This window comes from Equus asinus, chromosome 20 (assembly GCF_041296235.1).
Source record: "Equus asinus isolate D_3611 breed Donkey chromosome 20, EquAss-T2T_v2, whole genome shotgun sequence".
Lineage (NCBI taxonomy): Eukaryota > Metazoa > Chordata > Mammalia > Perissodactyla > Equidae > Equus > Equus asinus.
In genome coordinates this window covers 43270269-43292579 of record NC_091809.1, presented here as the reverse complement: position 1 = coordinate 43292579, position 22311 = coordinate 43270269, and the positions used below count along the sequence as shown (strand labels likewise).

Genomic DNA, 22311 nt, shown 5'->3' with positions numbered 1-22311 from the left:
CTCTCTTATCCTTCCCAGATCTCTGGAGATCCTAGTTGAGATAAAAAGTCATGCTTCCCCAATTGGCCTCTGTCCCCAGAAGCCCGTTCCATCCTGCTGTTTCTGTTTCCGATTGCTAGTGCAGCCTCCGCGGCCATTCTTCTTTTGTGTGCAGATAACATATGGCATGGGGAGAAGAAGGCAATGTCCCCTTGATGAATGTCTGCATGTTCAAATTACTAAATACTAAGAGAGCTGGTGGAGCACTTAATAGAATAAAGGAGGGTGTTTGGAGGCCTTCGCCAAACTCAGACTGCTGAGGCTGCATTTACATATCTGTTTTTTCTGTAAACTAGTTATCATTTTTTTTGTTCATAAAGACATTTAAGTATGCCCATTCTCTGATCGTTTGATATTAGCTCTGCTCCTTTTTCTTCACAGTTTCCTTTCTGGCTTTATTACAAGCTCTTGGACCGCCTTGCATGAATGGGGTGGCTTCTTTGCTTCTGTTACTGGGGACAAAAGGAATTGGCCCATTCTATTGCCGTGCAATGACCACTGCATGTGGATCAGCACTTAGTTGCACAGGATCGTAGCAGGGGCCCTGAGGGAGCAGTCGTTAGTCTGGGAAGCTGTCCTCCAAACGCGTAACCCCTCTAAGATCCTTTTCCTCAGCGCAGTGTGGGTTCAAGGCAGAAAACAGACAGCGAAGTCCACTGTGCTGATGTAGGGTGTAGACAGCGCAAATCGGGAACCTAAACCACCCAGTGGACTTTTGGGTAGGTGTTAAGATTCTCCTTCGTAAAAGATTTACTTTCTTTCTTTGGTTAAGTTCAAGCTACCATTAAAATAAGCTTGGCTACCCGTTGATGGGAAGAAGGTGACCCAAGAGTGTCAGAGGGAAGCTGGGCTAGGTTTCAGCATCGATTATAGTGCATGGCTGGCTGTGGTGCTGACTTTCCTAGCTGGGGCTTGTGATGGAGCCAGGTGGGAGGGTGGGAGGGAGGGGCAGAGCGGAGGGAGGTGGTGTCTGGTGGAAGTGTGCTGGAACTCACCAAGTGCTGCCTGTTTTGCCTTTAGGAGAGGACGATGAAGATGCTCCTATGATAACTGGATTTTCAGATGACGTTCCCATGGTGATAGCCTGAAAGAGCTTTCCTTACTAGAAACCAAATGGTGTAAATATTTTATTTGATAAAGATAGTTGATGGTTTATTTTAAAAGATGCACTTTGAGTTGCAATATGTTATTTTTATATGGGCCAAAAACAAAACAAAAACAAAAAAAAAGGAAAGAAAGGAATGAATAAACTTTGTAGTAATCAACTGTGAACTTCAAACCAGGTTGATTTTAGTAACCGAATTGCTTTGATTTGATATTAATGTAGTCTTACAGGGCTGTGCTTGCTGGGCATGCTTTTAAGTCTGTGAGATAATTTTGGTTCAATAATTGGCCATTCTTTTTATTTTTCTAAGACACAGAAATGTATTTAATAAAAACTTCAAGAGGGAGCGATGGGTGGTATCCCTCCTCCTTGAAAGTATGCTCAAATGTTAGATTTTGTTTGGATTTAGTTTGTGTGAAAGTGTTTGGGTGTATTCTGGGGCAAGGTTCTTTTATGTTATCTTGTTAATTTATTGGGACTCTGTAAAGGCAAGGCTGAGTGGTCACCTGATACCGCACATGTTGTGAAGCCCCTTGCCTGTAGGGTTGAGGAGTCGGGAACAGAAGCAGTTCTGTTGCCATTCTGGAAACAATCCATTTTTATTCACTTGTGTGTCACATAATGGTATTTGGCAGGAGAGCGCATTGAGTCATTGCTCCATTTCAGCTAGACAGAGCTGCAGCCTGTAGGCCCTGCAAGCCACAGCTTTCTCTCTCGTATTAATTGATGGGATCTCACTGTATACGCCTCTGTACAAGATGTAGCCTTCAAAGCTACAAAATGATCGCACTGCTTTGTTATACACTGGTGTCATTGTCATTGCAAAAAATTACTCCAGTTGTGGGAGAGACTTCTAGATCTGTGCCGTGATAGATACACTGGCAAAGATGGTATCTAATTTTTCCTTTTTCGATTTTGTGTTTTTACTTACCACTGAAGAAGATCGAATGTAAAGTTTTGTATTTGTGTTGAGGTGGCCACTTATTGTCCTTAGAAGTCCACACTGATATATGCAGTCATTTTGAATTGGGTCAGTGCCTTCTCTTTTCTTTGCTTCCCCCTCCCTCGCCCGTACCACTGCCCGGTTTAGAGAGAAAGTGCTTAGAGAGATGGGGGAGATCTGTGAATTTGAGACCATTCAGTCCAGTTCACAGGAGCAGCAACAGGAGAGTTTATTCTCTTTGTAAAATAAGCTGGGCTTTTTTTCTTCTGCCTTTAAATGCCACCCCTGTATTCAAATCACGGCCACTTGATAGGTATGTGGACTGATGCCCACCCTTTAGACTTAGTGTTGTAGGCACCAATGTCGAGCCTTGTTGTGACTCCTACTGTATGAACCTCGCTGCAGGACATCTTCCCAGCCGAGAAGCAGTGAGCTCTGGGGATGCTCCAAAGTCCTGCTTCTGCGTATGTGTCCTTTATATGCAAGCTTTGTAGGGCCCCATCCCCTCTTAGATGCAGTGCATCGCCTCCTTACAAGTATTTGCTTTCTTTTAACCAAAAGTATCATTCTTGGGTCATAATATAGTTTTGTTTTACTTATGGACTGTTTGGAAAACCAAGAGTTTAGTTTAAATTTTTTAGTTTTAAAGTTTTTTATTTATATATATATTTTGGATGAGGAGTATTTTAAACGGTAGACATTTAGTATGTCGTGTGAGTAAGGCTCCATTTTATTTTAACAAGTGGTGGGCATGATGAGCCTCCTCCCAATGTATTTTCTCTTCTTTCTTATCTCTCTCCTGTGTTATTTTTTTAAAGACTGGAATTTCTTTGGCTTTATCTCGTCTTACCTTGGAGTTTTACTCAAAACTCTAAGAGCCCTACCGCCTCCCCTTTAATAAGCTCTTTAAGTAGCTGAAAGATTAAAAGTCTAGTGGGAGGCAAGTCATGTAGTTGAACCGCTAGAAAGTATATTTTCTTCTTTTCTTTTCCTGCCAGCGTTTTGGTGGCATTTGTAAACGCTCATCTAAAAGGCTCTGAGACTTTATTTTCAATTTTGCCATAGGCAGGCCTTTTTACAGAGCATATGTCTCCACTTGGCAACTTGAGATGTTTCTGAGCATCCAGTCCTAGCTCCCAGTGCCTCCCAATGCTTAGTGCACAGTACTGTACGGACCGGCCATCACCCCTCTCCTTGGAAAATGCCACTGTGCTGTTTGAGAAAAAGCAGCCTTTTAGGGCTAGAGTTTTTTTATATAAACAGAAGAGCTAAGTTCCTGAAGACTAAGCTAGATAGACGCAGCTATGTGTAAATTGTATATTTTTATGAACTTTTGAAGCACGCACTCTTATTTCCCTCCGCCTAGCTTTGTGGGGTTTTGATGTATATATGCTGTCTGCAAGAGTCCAGAGGCTGCAGTGACATTAGGAAATGAAAACAAAACCTACGTGCAGCCTTTGAAGGTGACCAGATAACTGTCTTCACTGTGAACAATTGGAGCCCCTGGTTGTTTTTGCAGAAGGGGCTTTTGTACCTCGTTGGAGATGCCACCTCAGAAGTCCACACTGTACAGGGAAAAGGTTTTATTTTCTCCTGGGATACAGTAGAACGTCAGAAGCCCACATCCACTGGACCATGATGGACCGCTGTTGGACTGCTAAAATTCAGCGGACAGGGGGACTGTGTGCAAATTTTCTCTGGAAGCTAATTTTTGTCCCTTTATCTATTGAATGCCCCTTGAGCCTTATGAGACATGGGTCCATGTGGATAAAATGTCAAGAGTTCTGCAGAGGATTCTGCAGAGAGAGAAGCCATGTCTATGTGGACCTATTGCCAGACAGGTGAGAAGCTCCAGTAACTACTGGTACCCTGGCACCTGGGTAAATAGTTATGAAGCTTGGTTAGCTGGTTGAAACATCTGACTTTGGGAAGAGTGGTTCTTGAAGTTCCATCTCTCATAGTCTCACTGGGGTATTTGGGTGGAACAGATGTGGGGCATACGGCTGCATGTTCTCTCCTGCCCATCCTGTGTGGCCCACTAGATTAAGCTATACTTCAGCAGTTTAAGGAATGTAACCCTTCTCAAACCTGTGGCCCTTGGGGGGTAACTGGCGAGAGCTGTGGTGTGGTGAGGCTTTCTAGAGAATCACTCACTTCCCCTGGGAGAATCCTGCCTTCAAATATCCCAGCAGTCACTCCATCTAGTCAGATTATAGTCCCGGTACTTCCTTAAGGGCAGAAACCCCATCCTGTCAGGTTTGAGTGGTCACTTTCCCACTAAGGGGGTCATGATGAATCCCTGAGAAGATTTTTCTCTTCCTTTGGCCAAGAGTTGAGAGGTCTCCCGGAGAAGGGATCCAGGTATGTAAGCAACCTGATTACCGCCTCTATATTGATTTTAGGACTTGACTCAAACTCTGTGCAGAATCTTACTTGCGTTGGGATTGTATCTTGACATTCCTATTATGTTCTTTTTCTTAACTGGAGTGTGTGCTGCCTTTCAGGTACAATTTTTGTGTAATAAAAGCCAGTGCATTAAGTTTATATAGACTACTTTCTATGCAAGACTGAGATATGGAATAAATAGCAAGAGATATGTACTGTCGGGTACATGGACAATAAGCATGTTTTCAGAAGGGGTGCCATCACTGAACATGGGTTGAGGGAGGGTAGTTTGTATATATGTTTCTGCCCACTAATTTTGAGCAGCCATATTATCATCAGAGCCAAGTAACCCAAGAATGGTATTAGTTTCATGTGTAATCGCTCAAATGGAATAAGTATGAGTGCTGGAGTGGAACATTATTCTCAGATATTCCATGTCATTTTTAATTTAAAGAGTCTTGTTATGAATTATTAGAAACTTTAGGCAAAATCAAAAGTATTCGCAGCAAAATAAAGGCCTACTCTGCTCTTATTTAAAGTGAAACACTGTATACTTGTTTCTCTCCAAAGTGAAATTAGGTATTTATGATTTCAATTGCCTTGATAAGTTTCCAAATCACTGATTTATGCTGAGGATTTTACTATATTGTCGCACAATTTTAAGATAATTTTTGTCTCAATGTCAACTTTTTTCACTGAATAAAAATTTAACTGGGTCAAGAAAACACCTATTTGAGAAAATCCAATCTCTACACGTGTCTTGAGTTGTTCTTTTGAGTGCAATAAAGATGGTTGATGCAGTCTCCAAACACCATTTGATTTGTCTCTTTTAAAAGGATGTTTATTTCATAGATGAGGGAACACTAAGACCTGGAATAATTTTGTTATTAACAAGCTGGTCTCAGATGGTGGATCTTTGAAGAACATGCTGTCTTTGTGTTGGCTAAGGAGTGGGGAGATGTCGTGGTGGCTGTTTTGAAGTAAATAGATTTATTCCGCAGAGGCAGTGACTAAAGTGGCTCCCTTAAAGCTGTAACTACATTTGCTAAGAGACAATTTGCTAAGAAGGCAATTTTCAAATCTAAGAGGAGAAAGCACAGCAGTGTGGTGAGCTGTGTATCAAAGACCACTTTCAGGAGGTTTCTAGAGGCAATGAGGTCTTGTGAAGAATGCCACGCTTTCCTCTGGTTGGTAAGTAAAAGGCAAATGGACCTACATGCAAGTCAGGATTGAAGAATGTGGAACAGGAGGGTGGGGGGGGTGGAGGGAGGAGGAGGTGTTTTTGATATAACATCTTCCAGTTTGCTGCTTTTGTTTAACTGCTGAGCCACAATAAAACTGACATATTATCATCCTGTTCCATAGATAAGAAAAAAGAGGCTCCGAGAGGGTATGCACTTTGCTTAGGGGAAACTAGAAAGTAAATGGTGAAGCCAGCCTCCAATGCCAGTTATTTCTGATTCCAGGTCCTATTCTGTATCACTGTACCACACTGCCTTCTGTCACCATTCAGTGTCAGAAAACACTCAGTCCAACACATTGCACCCAGAGAAATCCCAAGGGGGTACCTACCACCTGGGGGAATTTACCTGGTCAGGGCCTAGCCCTTAGGTTTTCAGGCTTAAATGACTTGTTTTCTCAACACATGATAGTGAGTTCATCTCTTCTGGGCAAAACACACTTTAACCAATCTCGTGAGACCAGTAATGCAACAAAATAATGCCCATTTATTAGCTCACCACAGGGAGTAGTCCTGTCGCTTAGGTTAGCATGGCCAGTGCATTCTTCCCCTGTAGGGAGCTCTTCCCAGGAAGCCAGTTACAACTAGAACGTGGCTTGGTGTGTGTAGATGCAGAATAAAGGAAGTGGGAGGGGTCCCGGTGACAATCCTGGCTGCCCAATAAAAATGAGTGAATCAATGTTTGACGCCCCATGACAGGAATAATCTACTCCATATGAACTTAGTATTTGAAACCTTCAGGTTACAACTCCCTGTATCCATTTCTATTTAAGAAGCTCTTGCCAATGGAGTTGTCATCCCCGAAGTTCGTTGGCTAAAGGTCCCCCTGGACAGGGCTTGGGCACTGCCCTTGTCTGCCACTGACTCATCTTATTCTGTGTTTTGTGTTTGCGCACATTCTTCAGGCTGGGCTATAATAAAAGGTTCCTGGTTTGAGAGCCATTGTATCTGTAAGATTATTCTGCCTATTATGTGTTGATTTTAAAGTTTAACTCTGGGAAGACACTGTTTTTGGGTCCTAGAGGACACCTCAATATAGCTGCCCAATTCTGACTACATCTTTCAGCTCTGAGTAGCTGGTTCCCCACCCCCAGCAAATTAAAAATGGAAAGAGACTGCTAATGGCAGAGGTCCGGCAGAGGTCCGACAACAGTAAAAGAAAAGCTAGGAACCTTGTAGTTAGGCTATCAGAAAACCTCTGTTACAGATCAAGGAACTCTACAAACAAGTTGGGGCCATTTAGCACAGGCCTTATAGGCCCCATAGGGGCAGAGTCCTACATATTGAGTAGTCCACGTGATTAGAACAATAATAGTTCCCTTCTGCTGAGCCCCTATGCTTTGCCAGTCGCTGTGCTAAACTCTTTATAAACATTTTTTAATTCTAAAAATGATCCTGTGATTTAGATATTAACCCTTGTTTTAAAAGATGAGGAAGACTGTCTGTTTAGGGAGTTCAAGGGCACAGGTAATATGTTTTTAAAGGATTTCCACCAGAAACGTTTAAAATGACATTTGGAGACATAAAGAAGTATACTTACATTTCTTTGCAAAGTCATTTATGTGGAACACAATAATTCCCTACTGATGGTAGATCAATGAAGCCTTTTTTTTTAATTGGAAAATGTTTTCGTAAAGAATTCAGTAATTAGGAACACGGAGGATTCTTTTGCTTTGCGACAACCCAGTTAGATTTTATCAAAATCCTTTGCATCTTGGAAAGAAAGATTTTATTCACCTGTGTTTACATACACGGTGGAGCACACCATTGAAACATGTCCTATTAGGGCGATAATTGGGCTAGCACAAGACCATTAGGGTCTCAGCAAAAGGAGGTGGCTGCTGTTCTTTTCAAACAGCCCAAACTGGCTTTGATGCCAGCGCCCCATTAATTTTTTTAAAAAAGATTATGTGTAGGGTAATTTGAGCCTGCAACAATTTACAGAAGAATAATGATGTTACGCTTTTAAAAATGCTAATGTTATCATTGTAATGTCGCAACCTATTTAATGCCAAAATGACAACCGGTAATGTTTGGGAATATTTGTATGAAAACAATGACATTTCATACTTAAAACTTGGCATCAGCAAACTTTGAGGAAGAAAAAAAAGGCTTGGATTTAAATGTAAATCAGCCTTTTATGAAATTTGCCCTGTGGTTGTACGCTAGGCCATAAAGCTTTCAAGATTGATTGAATGAAGAGGTCTCATAATTAAAACTTATTTTTCATTCTTTAGCAGCAGCAGAACCTGTGAGTGACCCAGGGATTGATCAAGCCCTCAGTGGTGCTGAACTGTCTGGGTATGTGTGTGCATGTGTGTTTTATGGAATTCCTCATAGACAGTAGATGACAACCCAACAACAGCATGCTCTTGACTTAAAATAAGCACACCTTATCTCGAACCCCAAACAGCTCGACTGCTCCCAAGAATTAGCACATCATAAAGGAGGAAATCATAGCCACACTGAGATGATTCAACGGAATGTGTTTGAGACCTTGAATACAATGCTCCCAAAAGGTGGTCCAAAAACATTTTGAGTAATTGTTGTATTGTGGCAATAAAGTAATAACAGCAAATATGTAATTGCTACATGCCAGGCATTGTTCTAGGGGTGTCATATATTAATTCATTTAATCCTCACAACAATCCTTTCAGGAGGATACTATTGTTCTCATGCTATAAATAAGGAAACTGAAGCACAGAAAGGATAAGAAATTTCCCCAAGGTCACAATGGTTAGTAAGAGGCAGAATTGGGATTTGAACCCAAGTAGTCTGGCTCTGGAGTCTGTGCTTTTAATTATTTCACACAGCCACTCCAAGTGATCCTTTTGATCCCGATTTGGGTGTATACATTTGGAATTTACTTTAACCATCTAGTTTACCTTTTTCAATAACATTTTATTTTTTGGATTATAAAAGGAATTTATATCGACTGTAGAAGTTTTGGGAAAATAAAAGCACCAAGAAGAAAATGGGATTTCTCAGTAATCCCAGAGATAACCACTGTTAATATTTGGTGTGTGTCCTTTTATCACTTTATACCATATGAGCAGTCGCATCTGGTTACAGTTCTGTTGTTGTGAATATGAGCAAGTTCATGTGGGGGAGTTGGCTAAGCCTCTGCTACTTCTGTTAGTTCCTGGTTCCAACCACAAAGGCAAATTCAGATTTCGGAATTCAGATCTCGGAAGCGACAGAGCGATATGCTCTTCTCTTTTGTCCCTAGTAGCAGTTTCGATATAGGCTTACTCTGAAGACCAGTGGAACCAGAGGACTGTCACCATGCCACCAGCTGCATTTCTACTGTCATCACAGTCAAGTGCTTTGACTCATCCTCCACACTAATGAAACTCATAGGAGGATTCACTTGAGTCAGTTCCTTAACTCTGGCTCACTGAGTTTCCCTGTTGAGTGTTTTGCTGCTTGGAAAATGGGAGGAACAGCTATCGATGCATCCCACTAAGAAAGTAGAGAGCAGAAGACAGATGCATAAGCAGAAAATGGATTGCCAACACTGTTGTCACATTAAGCACGTGTGGTACAAAAGTAAGCTGACTAGCCAAGATGGGTGTGTCTGAACTCTAAGGAAGACAAGCGGGTGGTCTCATGATTGCTAACGGCTAGGTGGTGGGATCAGTTTGTGTGTGTGTGTGTGATGCAGTGGGAGGAAAAGAAGGAACTGGAAGGAGCTTTGCAGGTATTTAGTGTTGAATAGTGAACACTTTCTCCATTTCAGCTGGGCAGGGGATGTGTTAAATGGCACAACAGATTCCCTAAGTATTAAATTGCAGCACAGATATGCCAGAGCTGGAGGGTAGAAAATGTGGATTACGTGTGAATAGATGTTGAGCACCCTGTTGGAATCTCTTAAACACGTCTGCAGTCTCTAGGATAGAGAGGTATTGAGTAGGAAGAGAGAAGTCTGAGGATTGGGGCAGTTCCTGAAGAAATTCAAGATTGATGTCAGGTCTCAAGCTCTAGGTTGGCAAGATTCAAAACTCCCCAGTCAGTAGGGCACCTGATTCACGGATCTCAGAGCTCAAAGTTCAATCAAGACATACCTATTGGGCACTTCCTCTGTATCAGGTCCTGTGTTAGCCATTGGGAGAATCATGTAGAATAAGACAGATATGATTCTTGCCCTCCAGAGCAATAGAGAATAAAACCTCAGGGTTGTGAGGTCATTTTGAATCTCATATAGATGGCAGAAATGATTTTATAAAAGAGGAAACTAAGGTGAAGGGTGTTAAGTGACTTACCTAAGAGATCAGCTGATCAGTGAGCTAACTAGTCTTCACTCGAAATGCCTGAGGTCAAGCCTGGGCCAGTGGATGCCATGATGACACTGTGGGGAGGTAAGAGGCTCCAATTCAATTTTGAGCCTAAGCCAGAGGCTCCAGTTCAGCTTCTAAGAGAAGCCCTCTGTAGGGTAGAAGAGTGTGTCATTGGCTGCTTACCCAGATTTTACTAATAATGGGACACTTTGTTTCCTTTTGGCTATTGTGTGTTATATATAGACTTTCTGAAATGGAAGGAAGGATGAATGGAAAAATCCTAGTACCAAAATACTATTCTATAACCTAACACTACTCTTTATACTCAAGAAATGAAAGCTGATTGTAATAACTTCATCAAAATGTATGAAAAGCAGGCAATCTTTTTTGTTTACGAAACATACCTAATAAATTTTTTAATAACCCTTTATTAGATGACTTCTCAGATCCCTTTCCTTAGCACAGATAATGGAGTCCGGATGATGCGTCCATCTAACCACTTCAACCTGAACTGTACAATTCATACTAATTCATACTGAAAACGAACCTCCAAACATAAGTTAACAAGTTGCTTTTTCCTCCTTGCTCTGAACCCCAGGGGTGGGATTCCTTTCCCTTGCCTCATCTTTTAGACAGCCCTGGAAACATCGGTGCAAACAGCTGCATCCTAACACCCATATGGCTTGTTAATGTTAACGTAGCATCATTCCCCACAGGACCACAGAAGAGCTATGATGGAGTCCTTACCTGAGTGCTTGTATTTGTCAACTTCTGTTACAGGGATCTAGCAGGATGGAAAGTGAGAAATGCATCCTCAGGTCCAGGCGAGCCCCTTGCCACATGCCATTCTTCATTTAAAGGGCAACCCTCTTCTGTTAATCTCTCAGGTAGGCCTGTGTGAAAGAATGACATATATACACGTGGCCTGAGACATGAAATAGATTATTACTGAAATAAATCGCACTGCAGGCTTTATTAGAGAATTAATTTTCTGATTGCAGAGATCCATGGGTATTGGAACCCTTTGACAGGAAATCCGTTTTACCTTCTTATTTGGTAAAAATTCCCATAACTTCTATTCTGGATGGCAAACCTAAGTTCTCTAAAATTAAAGGCCATATTGTCTACTTCTTTTCTATTACCCACACCTACTACACTGCTCTAAATTTAAGGTTATTTTGGAAAAGCTTGTTGACTGAACAGCTGGAGGAGTGGATAATAATATCTCTTCTTTATTGAGGGCCGATGACAGGTCAGGCACTACCATTTCATTTAATATTAAACTTCCTTTGAAGTAAATATAATCATCCTATTTTACACAGAAGAAGATAAGGTCAGTTTTTGAGCCTAGTTCTGTCTGACCCCGAAGTTAACCCCACTACCTAGACTATGATGGTCTGATGTATGGAATCATCATTTTTTAGTGTTTTCTGTGTTCAGAACCCTAGAAGGTCCAGGGGGAGGTAGAGAGAAAGAAGAAGACAGAACAATTGTTTCTTAGAGGAGACAGCAAGACATGGATGGAAGAGTGAGTTCAGAGATAGACATAACTTCCCTATATCCTCAGTGAGATAGAGAGAGAAGGGGAGAGAGAGACAGAGACAGAGAGTGGTTGACTTATGTATTTTGTAATGTAAAAGGCATTCCGAGCTCAAGTGAATTTGCTCTTCATACAGAGGTATATGAGCCAGAAGTGGCTCTGATAGTCAGCTGGTGGGAGAGACTGCACAAAACGTGACCTCTCCATTTCAAGAGCACAGGCCAGGCCTCTCCATGGAGGCTGTTTGCTTGGAGGGGAGAACACAAAATTGAAGACCGGTGATCTCACCAAAAAGTGGGTGGACTGTTGTGAAATCAAATCCCGTCATTCATCACCTGGGTGAAGTTTGGGGCAGGATAGAGGGGTCAGGCAGCAGAAAGAGCTCCTCATTTCTTATGTTGCCAGAGAGGCTTGAACAATCCTTGACACTTAGTAAATTTGTTGGATGACTAAAGGGTTGAGTTAACCTGTTCTTGAAGAATGGATCAGTTAGTATGAGGTTCAGCTGCATATCCCCTAAAACTCATGACGGTGGTTTTAAAAGAGGGGTTGTATGTTTGTTTTCATGTAAAAGAAGTCCTGTGCTGCTATGGAAGCTTCAGCCATTAAAGATCCAGAACTTTCCCATGTTTCTACTCTGCCATCCTGTGCATGGCTTCTTCCTTTAGGTGCCCTCATGGTCTGCAGGCTGCACAGAGCTCCCGGTCCAGCCATCATGCCTGAGGTCCAGGCATCGAGAAGGAGGAAGAGGCCAGGGCAGAAGAGAACCTCACAGAGAATAATGGGAGATATTAAAGAGTTTCCCAGAATCTCCACCTTACAACTGCTGACTGTGTTTCCTTGGCCACCCCTTTCTGCCAACAGTCTGGGAAACGTAGTTCCTTTGGCCCGGCTCATTGCCATTTCCAATGACAGGGGGCTTTTGTAGGAAGGAAGAAGTGGGGAATAGATACTGGCCAGGCAGCTCGTGATCTTTGCCGTACAGAGTCTTTGGTAGGTAAAAGGAAAACTAATGAAAAGTTAGGGAACAAAGCCAGACAGCTTAGGTGGAGGGCCCGGTTAGACAGGTCCAACTCTGAGGGAGGCCCAGGGCAGAGCACATGGGCGGAGGCAGCAGACTAGTTCTGCAGTTCTGGCTATGCGACCATGGAGACAATCTGCCATCTCTCTCCAGTGCCTTAGTTTTCTGGGCCATAAAATGGAGTCATACTAAAGCTGACACCACGAGGTGTTGGGAGGTCTGAAAGAAATAGATGTACAAGAGCTTTTAAACTGGAAGGAGCTGTATGAATACAGTTTCCGTCAGCGTTCAGAGAAAGGAGATGGCATTCAGAGAGTGGTGATTTTAGCCCAGGCTGATTTCTCTTGTGACTGATTTCACTGCATTCACCATTATCTGCAGCACACATTTCATTATCTAGTCTTACACCATTCCTCAACTGTTTCATGTAGGAAAAGTTCTCAACAAGGTTGTAAGGGATCTCCTTGGGCATAGAGAGTGCTGAGGTACACCAGCCACAAAGAACACAACACCGCTAGTGCTGTCCCCATAAGAGGGGGCGCGAGGGGGACAGCATGGTTCAGGGTGTCTTCCCCATTCCCAGGCTGAAAAAGCACGTGGTTGGCTGATGCTCTTAACCAGGGTAGGAAAGGCAGCGGGGAGCAGGAGCAGTGACGGTTGGTGAATTCTCTTGAACATGTTGAGTTTGAAGGGGTGGTGGCACATCCAAGCAGAGGTGACCAATTGAGAGTTGACTTCTTTCACTTAGTAAACATTTATTGAGTGATTACTATGTACCAGGCATGCTCCAGGTGCTGGAGACACTGCAGTGAACAAAACAGACAGAACCCTTGTCTTGGGGAAGCTTAGACTCCAGCAGAGGAGACAAAATAAACAATAAATACAAGCTATTACTAAGTGACATAGTGTGTTTAAAGGCGGTAAATGCTATGGGAAGAAAAATAGAGCTTGGAAAGGAGCGTAGGACATGTGGGAGGTGGTTTAGGTGGTTTCCAGCGTTCCGAGACAGAGGTGGGCTGGAGATGTTTGCTGGAGATCGCTATCTCAATGGTGCTAGTCAGAGGGATGGGTGGAGATGCAAGCCCAGACAGAGAGATGTCAGGAGTGACAAGAGTTCTCAAAGCAGCACCCGTATTTCAGGAATTTCCCAAAGTGGAGGAGCCTGGGACGAGCCAGAGGGGTAGGTGGAGACCTGGCGTACAGAGGCACAGTAGATCCCAGGGGCACTGAGATCTGAGGAAGGAGTGTTCAGTGCTGTCAAATATGACAAGGGAGGAACCGTGACTACTGTCTTCGGAGTACTTCCTCTGTGCAAGGCAGCCTTTTGTGCAGAATTTCACTGGGTTTTCATGCAGAATCTCGTGTGGTCAAGGGTCTGGGCTCTGGAGTCAGATGGCTTGAGTGCTGACTGGGGAGCTCTGTGACTCTGGTGTCTCAACCTTTTTGCACTGCAGTTTCCTTGCCCATAAAAAGGGATCCTTTAGCCCCTACCTCATAGGCTTGCTGTGAAGATTGTTAGATAATTGGATACATTAGAAAATGCATTTCAAATGCCATGACCATGAACGTTACCTAGAGGAGTGAGCCTTTAGTCCTTCCTGCGGGCCTGTGCGGCAGGCCCTGCCTTTACAGAGGAGGAGACCATTGGTGTCCTCGACAGGAGGGTTTTTGGGACACACCGTCCATGGACCTAGATTCGTATAGGATGAGCACGGAACGGGAGGCGAGGAGGAGGAGTGACCGGAGACTCCTCTGTCAGTTTGAGAGGGAACTAGATGGGGTCCAGCCCTAGCACAGTGTCCAGACGGATCCTTGCTGCTCCATAACCTCTGCTCCTGCCGCTTCCAGAAGTGCAAAGACAGGACCTGTGTCACTGTCACACGAAGGGGGATCTGGTTGATGGCAGGGTGCCTGACTGGGAGGGAGAGAATGGGGAGGATGGATGTCCCATCGTCACCACCACACTCTCCTTCTTCCAGCACCTGGCAGTAGCACGCTATGGCCCTGAGTCAGGGCAGGCCTGGGGGAGGGACTGCTGGCCCCAACCACTGCATCTCTTCCCGAAGCAATGGAAGTAGAAGAGCTATGCTCTCAGGGCTGCCTCTCTCCCTCCATATTCTCTTGGCAGTCCCCACGCTAGGCCCTGGAGACACAAGATGAAGGGGGCACCAGGCCTCCCACAACCTGCAGGATAGGGAGCACCTGCATTGCCCAGCGCTGGGACAGAGGCAGGTGCACAGGGCTGTGGAACCTAAAGTAACGAAACAGCCTCATGATTGGGAAGTTGGGTAAGGCGTCAGGGTGGAATTGGCATTTGACCTGGGCCATGCAGGATGAGTAGGAGTTTGCCTAGTAGGGAACGGGGTGAAGGTGGGTGTGTGAAGATCGTGGTTTGTGGCAGGGCGTAAGTTTGGTGTGGCTGCTGCAGGTCGTGTGGTGGTGGTGGTGGTGGGAGGGGGTTTGCTGGGGCCAGGATCAGAAGGACTGAGGGACTTTGTGGGAGAAAGTCTCCCTTCCCTCTTCCTCTCTCTTCTTTCCCAGCTCCTCTAGGCAACAAAGATCCTTACGATGCCTGGGAATCCAAGGTCTAGAACTTTATATCTGGCTTGTGTAATCACCCCTTAATTTTCCATGAGAAGAAACTGAGGCATGCCTGCCCGACATGACATGCTAACACATGGCAGAGCTTCTTCTGGAAAATCTTCCTATGGAATCTTCTAGAACAGCAGCAGTATCCTCCAAGTCCAGAGGGAAGAATCTTGGAGTGACTTCCTGTTACTCTCACAGAGCTCCAAACAGGCAGCGCTGGGCTTATAGGCCCCTTGAACTTGCCCTGAGCCTTCAGGTCTCCCCACCACGTGTTCTGACCTCCACTTTTTTTCCTGGTCAGGGTGCTTATGAGGTTTTCAGAGATGGAAATGTGGGTGGAGTGGGTCGAGTGGTACAGAGCAAGTACAGATATACGGTGTTTTATGCCACCGATATATTCTGGAAATTTGAGTGTCAATGTGTGTTTTGCAAATTCAATAGAATCTTACAGAAATTAGAGGGAGTTGTCATTTAATGGAGTTCAAATCTGCCCCATTTTCGAACTGAAGGGTCCTTTTGTGATACAAATAATGTCTCCTTTCCACGAGCAGAGATTCTGTGTTGGCTTTCTTTAAATGAGACATACCTCCGTAGGGCAAAATATGGGGCTCACGTGCGGCATTTTAAATGCAGGCTAGGGTCCACTCCTGCCTTTGTTGTAACCACTTGCTTTGGTGGTCTTTGTTTCTATCAGGTATTATTTTGGCCACTGGAGGGCCCTCCAGATAGAGGATGACTGGAGAATCCCAAATGTGTTCCCGGAGCCCAGACTTCAGCTCACACCCAGATTTTTGAGCATGCAGCATTTCTTGCAAATCGGATTTAACTGAGAAGAGTAGCTGTAGCATTGATGTTTCTTTTATTTAGGAATTTAAGCATAAAAGAAACCTCTATTTAAAAGAGCAGCTTTTGGATTATAGTCTATTTGGAGCAGGAAAGGAGGTGCTAATCTTGCCTGTGGAGAGTGATCCTGCAGAATTCAGCACAGCTTAGGAGAGCGGAGCTTCCCATAAAGGTTACTCCTCTATGTGAGGAGAATCACAGAGAGATGCATGGAGTGAAGTGGGGCAGCAGAATTCATTTTTATAATGAGGAAACGAGAGTTTAGCTAGGACTGGAAGAATAGTTTGGAAGGTTGGCATCTTACACCTAGTAAAGCACAAAATCACTGCAGTTTATTTTTACGCCATAACTTTTCTCTTGCAATTTTTCTACCCTATTGTTTGAGTCTAGTTCAGAGATTTCATTTTGCTGAATGTTGACAAAACATCCTAAATTCTGAGCTCAAAGATGTCTGTGCAGCATGAAAAATTCCATATCTGGCACCCAATGGATCAAAACACAGACCTGTGGCAAAACCAGGTAGAAATGAGAAAAAGTGTCACAGAAAAAGTCCAGAAAAGAAATACAGTCAGTGACCAGGTTTCCTCAGTTTATAAAACAAGGAAAATGCATCAAAACTCTCCACAGCCAATCCATATGAACCCAGACTAAAATAAAGTCTCATGTTCTAATCTTTTTTTTGAGGAAGATTAGCCCTGAGCCAACATCTGGTGCCAATCTTCCTCTTTTTTGCTGAGGAAGACTGGCATGGAGCTAACACCCATGCCTATCTTCCTCTATTTTATATGTGGGATGCCTGCCACAACATGGCTTGACAAGCAGTGCCATGTCAGCACTGGGGATCTGAACTGGTGAACCCCGGGCAGCTGAAGCGGAACGTGCGAACTTAACTGCTGCACCACCAGGCTGGCCCCTCATGTTCTGATCTTTCAAGGCCTGAAGCAAAACCTGAAGTTGATGGTACTGATTTGCACGATGCCCCTGAATTAGAATTTTCCAGCACCAGCGCAGGGCAGCTGCAGGTGACAGAGGGACTTAGAGGCAGCTTTGAGGACGAGTTTGGGCCCGAACGATGTAAGAACTTGGGTCCTATGGAAACACGTGGCCCCTGGGGAGATAACAAGTGTATGACAAGACCTGGGAGCACTGAGCTGGTCCTCATATTATTTGTCTGGCTGTGAAATGGGACTGAATCTTTTCCTGACTCATCCCTTAGGTAGAAGATAGCAGAGGGCGGCTCTCTCTGTGTTTATTTGGGGGTGAAATGGAAGAACAGGGAGGATTGGGCCCCAGTAGAGAAACTCAGGTTCCCTTTGAACTTGGGAATTTATAGGTAAGGTGGGCAAAAAGGAGCAGACGTTGACTTCAGTCCTCATTAGCAGACTTTCCTCTTCTGGGAAGCTCAAAAGTGGGTGGCAGAGAGCTGAGAGTGTGCTCAGCGGATGAGTGGAAAGGGAGGAAAGAGATCCAAGCCTTTGACCAAAGTTCTTTCTCCTTTAGATTAACCCCTCACTGCCTGTGTATCGGTGGGAAGAACCGTTCACGTGGTCGTATCTCAGAGTTTTGCTTCTGGTCCAGAGACGATGCCTGGGACTGGAGTAGGAGCCACCCAATTGTGACAGTGGGTAATAGGGTGCAGTTTGGTCGGTCCCCCAGCAGTGATACCCTCTGGCAATGAGCTCCCCAGGAACTGTGGAGAAGAATTTTCCTTCAAGGCTGGGGGAATGCAGGTCAAGGCTGAAATCAGTTACTTAGGGGATTACACTATATGAGAGATCACCGGGAGAATCAGACTTCTCAGAATTGCCCCCAAACACTGAGAAAAGGTCCAGCCAGAGTCTGGAATCCTCTCCCTGCCTCTGAACTCCCAGCTGTCATTGTCTTGAACACTCACTTGACATTAAACATACATTTTCCTCTGACATATTTGTATTGTTTTTTTAAACTCTATGACAAATAGTTGTGCTGAGTGAGTGCTGGGCACCTAGCAGGCAGGCGGTAAATATTTGCTGAACATTGAAAGAATGCGGCGGCTTGGCTGTCAGTATGGCTCCTATTCAGAACCCATCCGCAGCGCACCATTCATAGGAGGCTGGGTGGATTTCACGTTAAAGCCCTGCCTGACCAGAACGGTCTCTGTGAATACTGGAACATTCTCAGACATGTTGAGTAAAAGCCACCATAGCAGGAAAGAGGGGCGGCTGGGGGAAGCGCAGCTGGGAATTTTCCTAGAGACGCGGTGCAGTTCCTTTGTTCTGGTAGATTTCAGCCAGAAGAAACAGCAAATTTTACTGTCTGCAAACCACCAACGAGCTGCTCCCCTCCCCCTTTACCTCTTTCCTTCCCAACCTGGGAATTCATTTGCTGCTTCTCTCTCCTCCTCCTCTGCCTCAGAGCGGTCCCCAGGGACAAAGGTCTTTGTTGTGAACACTCCAAGACAATACGGAACTGCACAGTCCCCAGGGCAAAATCAGGGCTGCCCTCCAAGGGGAGTGATCGCAGGGGCAGAGACCCCCACCTGTTGATCTCCTCCTTCCCGGGGCGAGCGGCAACCTGCATTGTGCTTGGGACGCATGCGTTTCTACACCAGCCTCAGCAGATGGCGCCGGTGAGCAAAGCCATTCCCTTCCCTCTCCCGCCCCTCCCCACCGCCAGAGCCTCGCTGGTCTAAAGCGAAAACAGATGTTTTCATCATTTCTGGATCTGGCATGTGACTTGCAGTTCAGCAGTGTGCCGACATAACCCAGAGTTGTGCGTTGCCTTCATCCCCCGCAAAATAAAAATTCTTACTTAAACGAGCCTTCCTCCTAAGTGAGCCCCTGACACATGATCTGTTTAATCCAAGGGGCACATGTTTCATCGAGCTCCAACTGCAACCGCCTTTGTAGCCAGCCCTGGCTTTATAATTGGGAGGTTGCCTTTATTTTATTTTATTTTTTTTCAGAGAAAAGCCAGGGCAGCCAGACTAGCTATCTTTACACCAAGGGCTGAGAGAGGCGCTAGCTTTTTAAAATAGCCCTGGTCTGGCTGGCTGGGGAACGTGTCTGCGTGGGAGCCAACGCGTCCTGAACAAAACAGGAAGGCCAGGAGGCGCGCCCTGTTCCCCGTGCCCACGGCAGGTGGCAGCATTGGCCCAGGTTGGCCTCTGCCGCTGGCCAGCCCCAAAGCAGGGCCCTTTTACTTTCGGTGGCCTCAAAATTATTAGTTCCAGATGAGTTCTTGCAATTGTAATATTTGGTTTAACCCAATCTGCCCGATTGCGTCAGCACACGTTCAAATACAGCCGTCTGAAGTCTAACCAGACATCAGAGGCGTGTTTCAGGGGGTGTCAACATTCCTTACCCTTTGAAAGAATTAAAAAAACAAAAAAAACCCCGGAGGTTCATTTATCCCCGCAAACGAAAGAAGGGTGAGCCGGCCTGGGGCTGGGGTGCCTGAGAGGGAGCCACACGGGGGCAGGCGTAACAATGGAACTTTGTGGGCTGAAGCCTGCTAGAGTGGAACTGGATTTATTTGTTGAACTAGGAAGGGACCTCTGGCTCTTTGAAGGTTAGAGCAAATAAGCAAAACTGGTGGGCATTTGGTTTTCTAAGAGAAGAGTCCTTCAAGTCACGTAGCTGCTATTGTCAGACACAAAACACACGCTATCTGTCTGTGGCCGAGCCTCTGCTTGCACTTGGCCTGGCTGCTCAAGAAGGGGCCGGGAGGAGGGGCCACCCTATTTTAACCCACAGCTTTGCAGGGTACCCCGAGTCTTCATGCTAAGGATGCAGACTTGGTTTCCTAAGAACGCCAGCCCAAGGCCGCGGAGGTCCCAGTTAGAAGACAGAGGCCCTGCTGAAGGCTTCTGGCGGGTGGACGTGCTGGAGTCCTCAAGTGTCTTGTAAACAGCCCTGCTGCAGTCAGTCACCGCCACACCCTGGTGCCTGACACCAGGGAACCGGGAACCCACTCTGGTGGTCTCAGGGTTTTACAGATGTGTCGGCCGAGGCTGGAAGACCCTCTCCGAGCCCTGGGGCAGAGTAGCAAACTCTGCAAAGGCAGCCCAGGAATCCTGCTCCAATCACCAGACAAGAAAGGGTGTCTGGCTTCCCTTAGCGGAGATGGAATAACCTGGTGTGAGGAGACAGCCTTCGTCACGCAGCCTCCCCCTCCCCCTGCCCGCACCCCACTTTTAAATCCGGGCTTAAATTCTTCAAGCACCTCTCTCAAGGTTGCAGAAAGATTCCCACTAGTCAACTACAGGGAGCCTGGCCATCTCCCTGCAGGTCTCTGGCTCGACATGGTACTGATCAAAAGCCGGCCCCCGTCTGGCAGATGCTTCAAGTCCTGCGTGTCGGGAGCTAGCGGCTGGCGCCGGCGGCAGGCAGGCAGGCAGGCAGACGGTCCGCCATCTTGTTAGATGTGGCTGCGACCTCTCTTCCCTCCTCCCCGCTCCAGTAGCCAGCCTGCCTGGATTAGACATAGGAAGGGTGATGGGACCTCCACACAGCTGGCCAAACACCTCCAGAATGTTTAGGGATCCAAGCTGCCTGGTGTTTTCCTTTCAATTTGAAAAATATGTGTGTCCCCACAGGTGGCTGGGGAAATGCTGCATGTCAGTGGTAAGAGCGGCACCTTGATCCTGGGGGGATGCCAAGCTTGGGGAAATAAGTCAGGGAGACAAGCGAGCACAACACTTAGGACCACGGTCCCTGTACACTAAGAATTGTTAAGAAAGTCTGGTATTCCTTTCCACTGCCATACTGACTTTATTCCCTTCTGAGAGTCAGCTTTTGGAGATCCTAAAATCCAGAGGTACTCAACCTTGGCTACTTAAGAATCATCTGGACCCCACGCCAGAGCTGTTGAAATCAGAATGGAAATGGGGTGGGGAATAGGCATTGTAATTTAAACCACTGTCCCCAGCACCAGATAACTGTAACGTACATCCAGAAGTAACAAAATCACTGTGCTTCTATCCCAAATTTCCTGGTTTTACAGATGAGGTTCTTAAGAGTTAAGAGGTTCAGCGTAGGTTGTAGAAGTTCAAGTCCAAGCCCGGAATTTCTCTGTAAGACCTCTGGCTCCTCAGTGTTGACTGAGGCTTTTCCTCAATCTTCAAACCACTAACGGCTGAGCCAGCCACCTCTTCTGCTCCAGTCACTTTTCCCTGTTCAATGAAACTCTCCAACAACCACAAACCTGTGTTGCCGTTGCCTATAAGAAATTTGGAAAGAGCAAATGCTTCCTGAGAAATCTGCAGTTTTGCTGGTTTAAATAAATGCTTATACTCAGACTGTTAGAAATGAGAATCACGCCTCACCCTGATTCCCCTCATTTATCACCTATGATGCTGAAAGGGATTCTCAGCTGCAAATGGCCATCAGGGTGATAACTGCTCTGCGGAGATCTGTTTCTATGGGTGAGGCAAGTGGGTCCTGGTGAAGTTGAGTGACATGTTTAGGATACAGTAGATGGCAGAGGCAAAGTGAACTTAGGCGTCCTACCTCTCAGCCTGGTGGGATTGAGGCTTCACTCTCGCCATCCTTGCCGATGGTGCTCAAGTTGTCATTTGCTTCTCAGTCTTTCCCCACTGAAGGCAACAAGCACCTCCTGAAGTTACTCCATCCTGCATGGGCAAGGAATAGTTGCTGGCTCATCCCTGTGAGATAGGGTTTCTGAGAATATGTTTGCCTTGGATACTTTGAGATCTTTGATGCTTGAAGGTTGAGTAAATTACCGTAAGTCATTGGGAACAAGAGAGACAAAAAGCCCAGGTATTGTCATGGTGACCAGGTAAAGTTGAAAGGAAGCTGGATAGGAAGTTAGGGGCAAAGGTGCCCTCTGTGACCTTGAAGGAACCATTGCATCTTTCTGGGCCTGAGTTGTCCTCCTGGAAAGCCAGGGAGATGGACATGATCTCTGAGGTCTCTTCTAGCTCTGACATTCTATGAGGCAATGAGTCCTGGCTCTCAGGGACCTTCCCACCTTCAGGCAGATGTGAGGGACCAGATTCTCTTCTCTCCCTAAGTCAGTTACTCTTGAGCCATTTCTGCAGTGGTCTAAGGACTAGCTCATGACTTTTAAAGTGGAAGTCTAGAGATGAGCAGACACAGAAAGACAATGACTTAGTCCCCTACCCAGAACCTGCTGATTTCACAAAGGACACTTGCTGTAGGTCCCTGTGGTAGAATTGTCTCTTCTTGGAGGAACTGCCTGGAGATCTTGCATCACTGGTGCTCATTTGTCCATCCACCCATTTCCTCCATCATTAAACATTTATTAAGTACCTACTATGTTTAAAAAAAAAAAAAAAAGGATGAGTAAGAAATGCTCATACCCAGGAG

The 22311-nt window shown here is 45.4% G+C and overlaps 1 protein-coding gene across 1 annotated transcript in view; it reads left to right on the top strand.

Annotated features, from left to right (window-relative positions):
- The window catches only part of SORL1 (sortilin related receptor 1), a 158838-nt gene extending 153557 nt beyond the window's left edge, over positions 1 to 5281 (top strand). The window contains exon 48 of the mRNA XM_044751649.2: positions 1060 to 5281. Coding sequence (XP_044607584.1) covers positions 1060 to 1127 — 68 coding nt within the window. The 3' untranslated portion in view covers positions 1128 to 5281. The remainder of the gene's footprint in view (positions 1 to 1059) is intronic.
- Positions 5282 to 22311: the final 17030 nt, after the last annotated feature.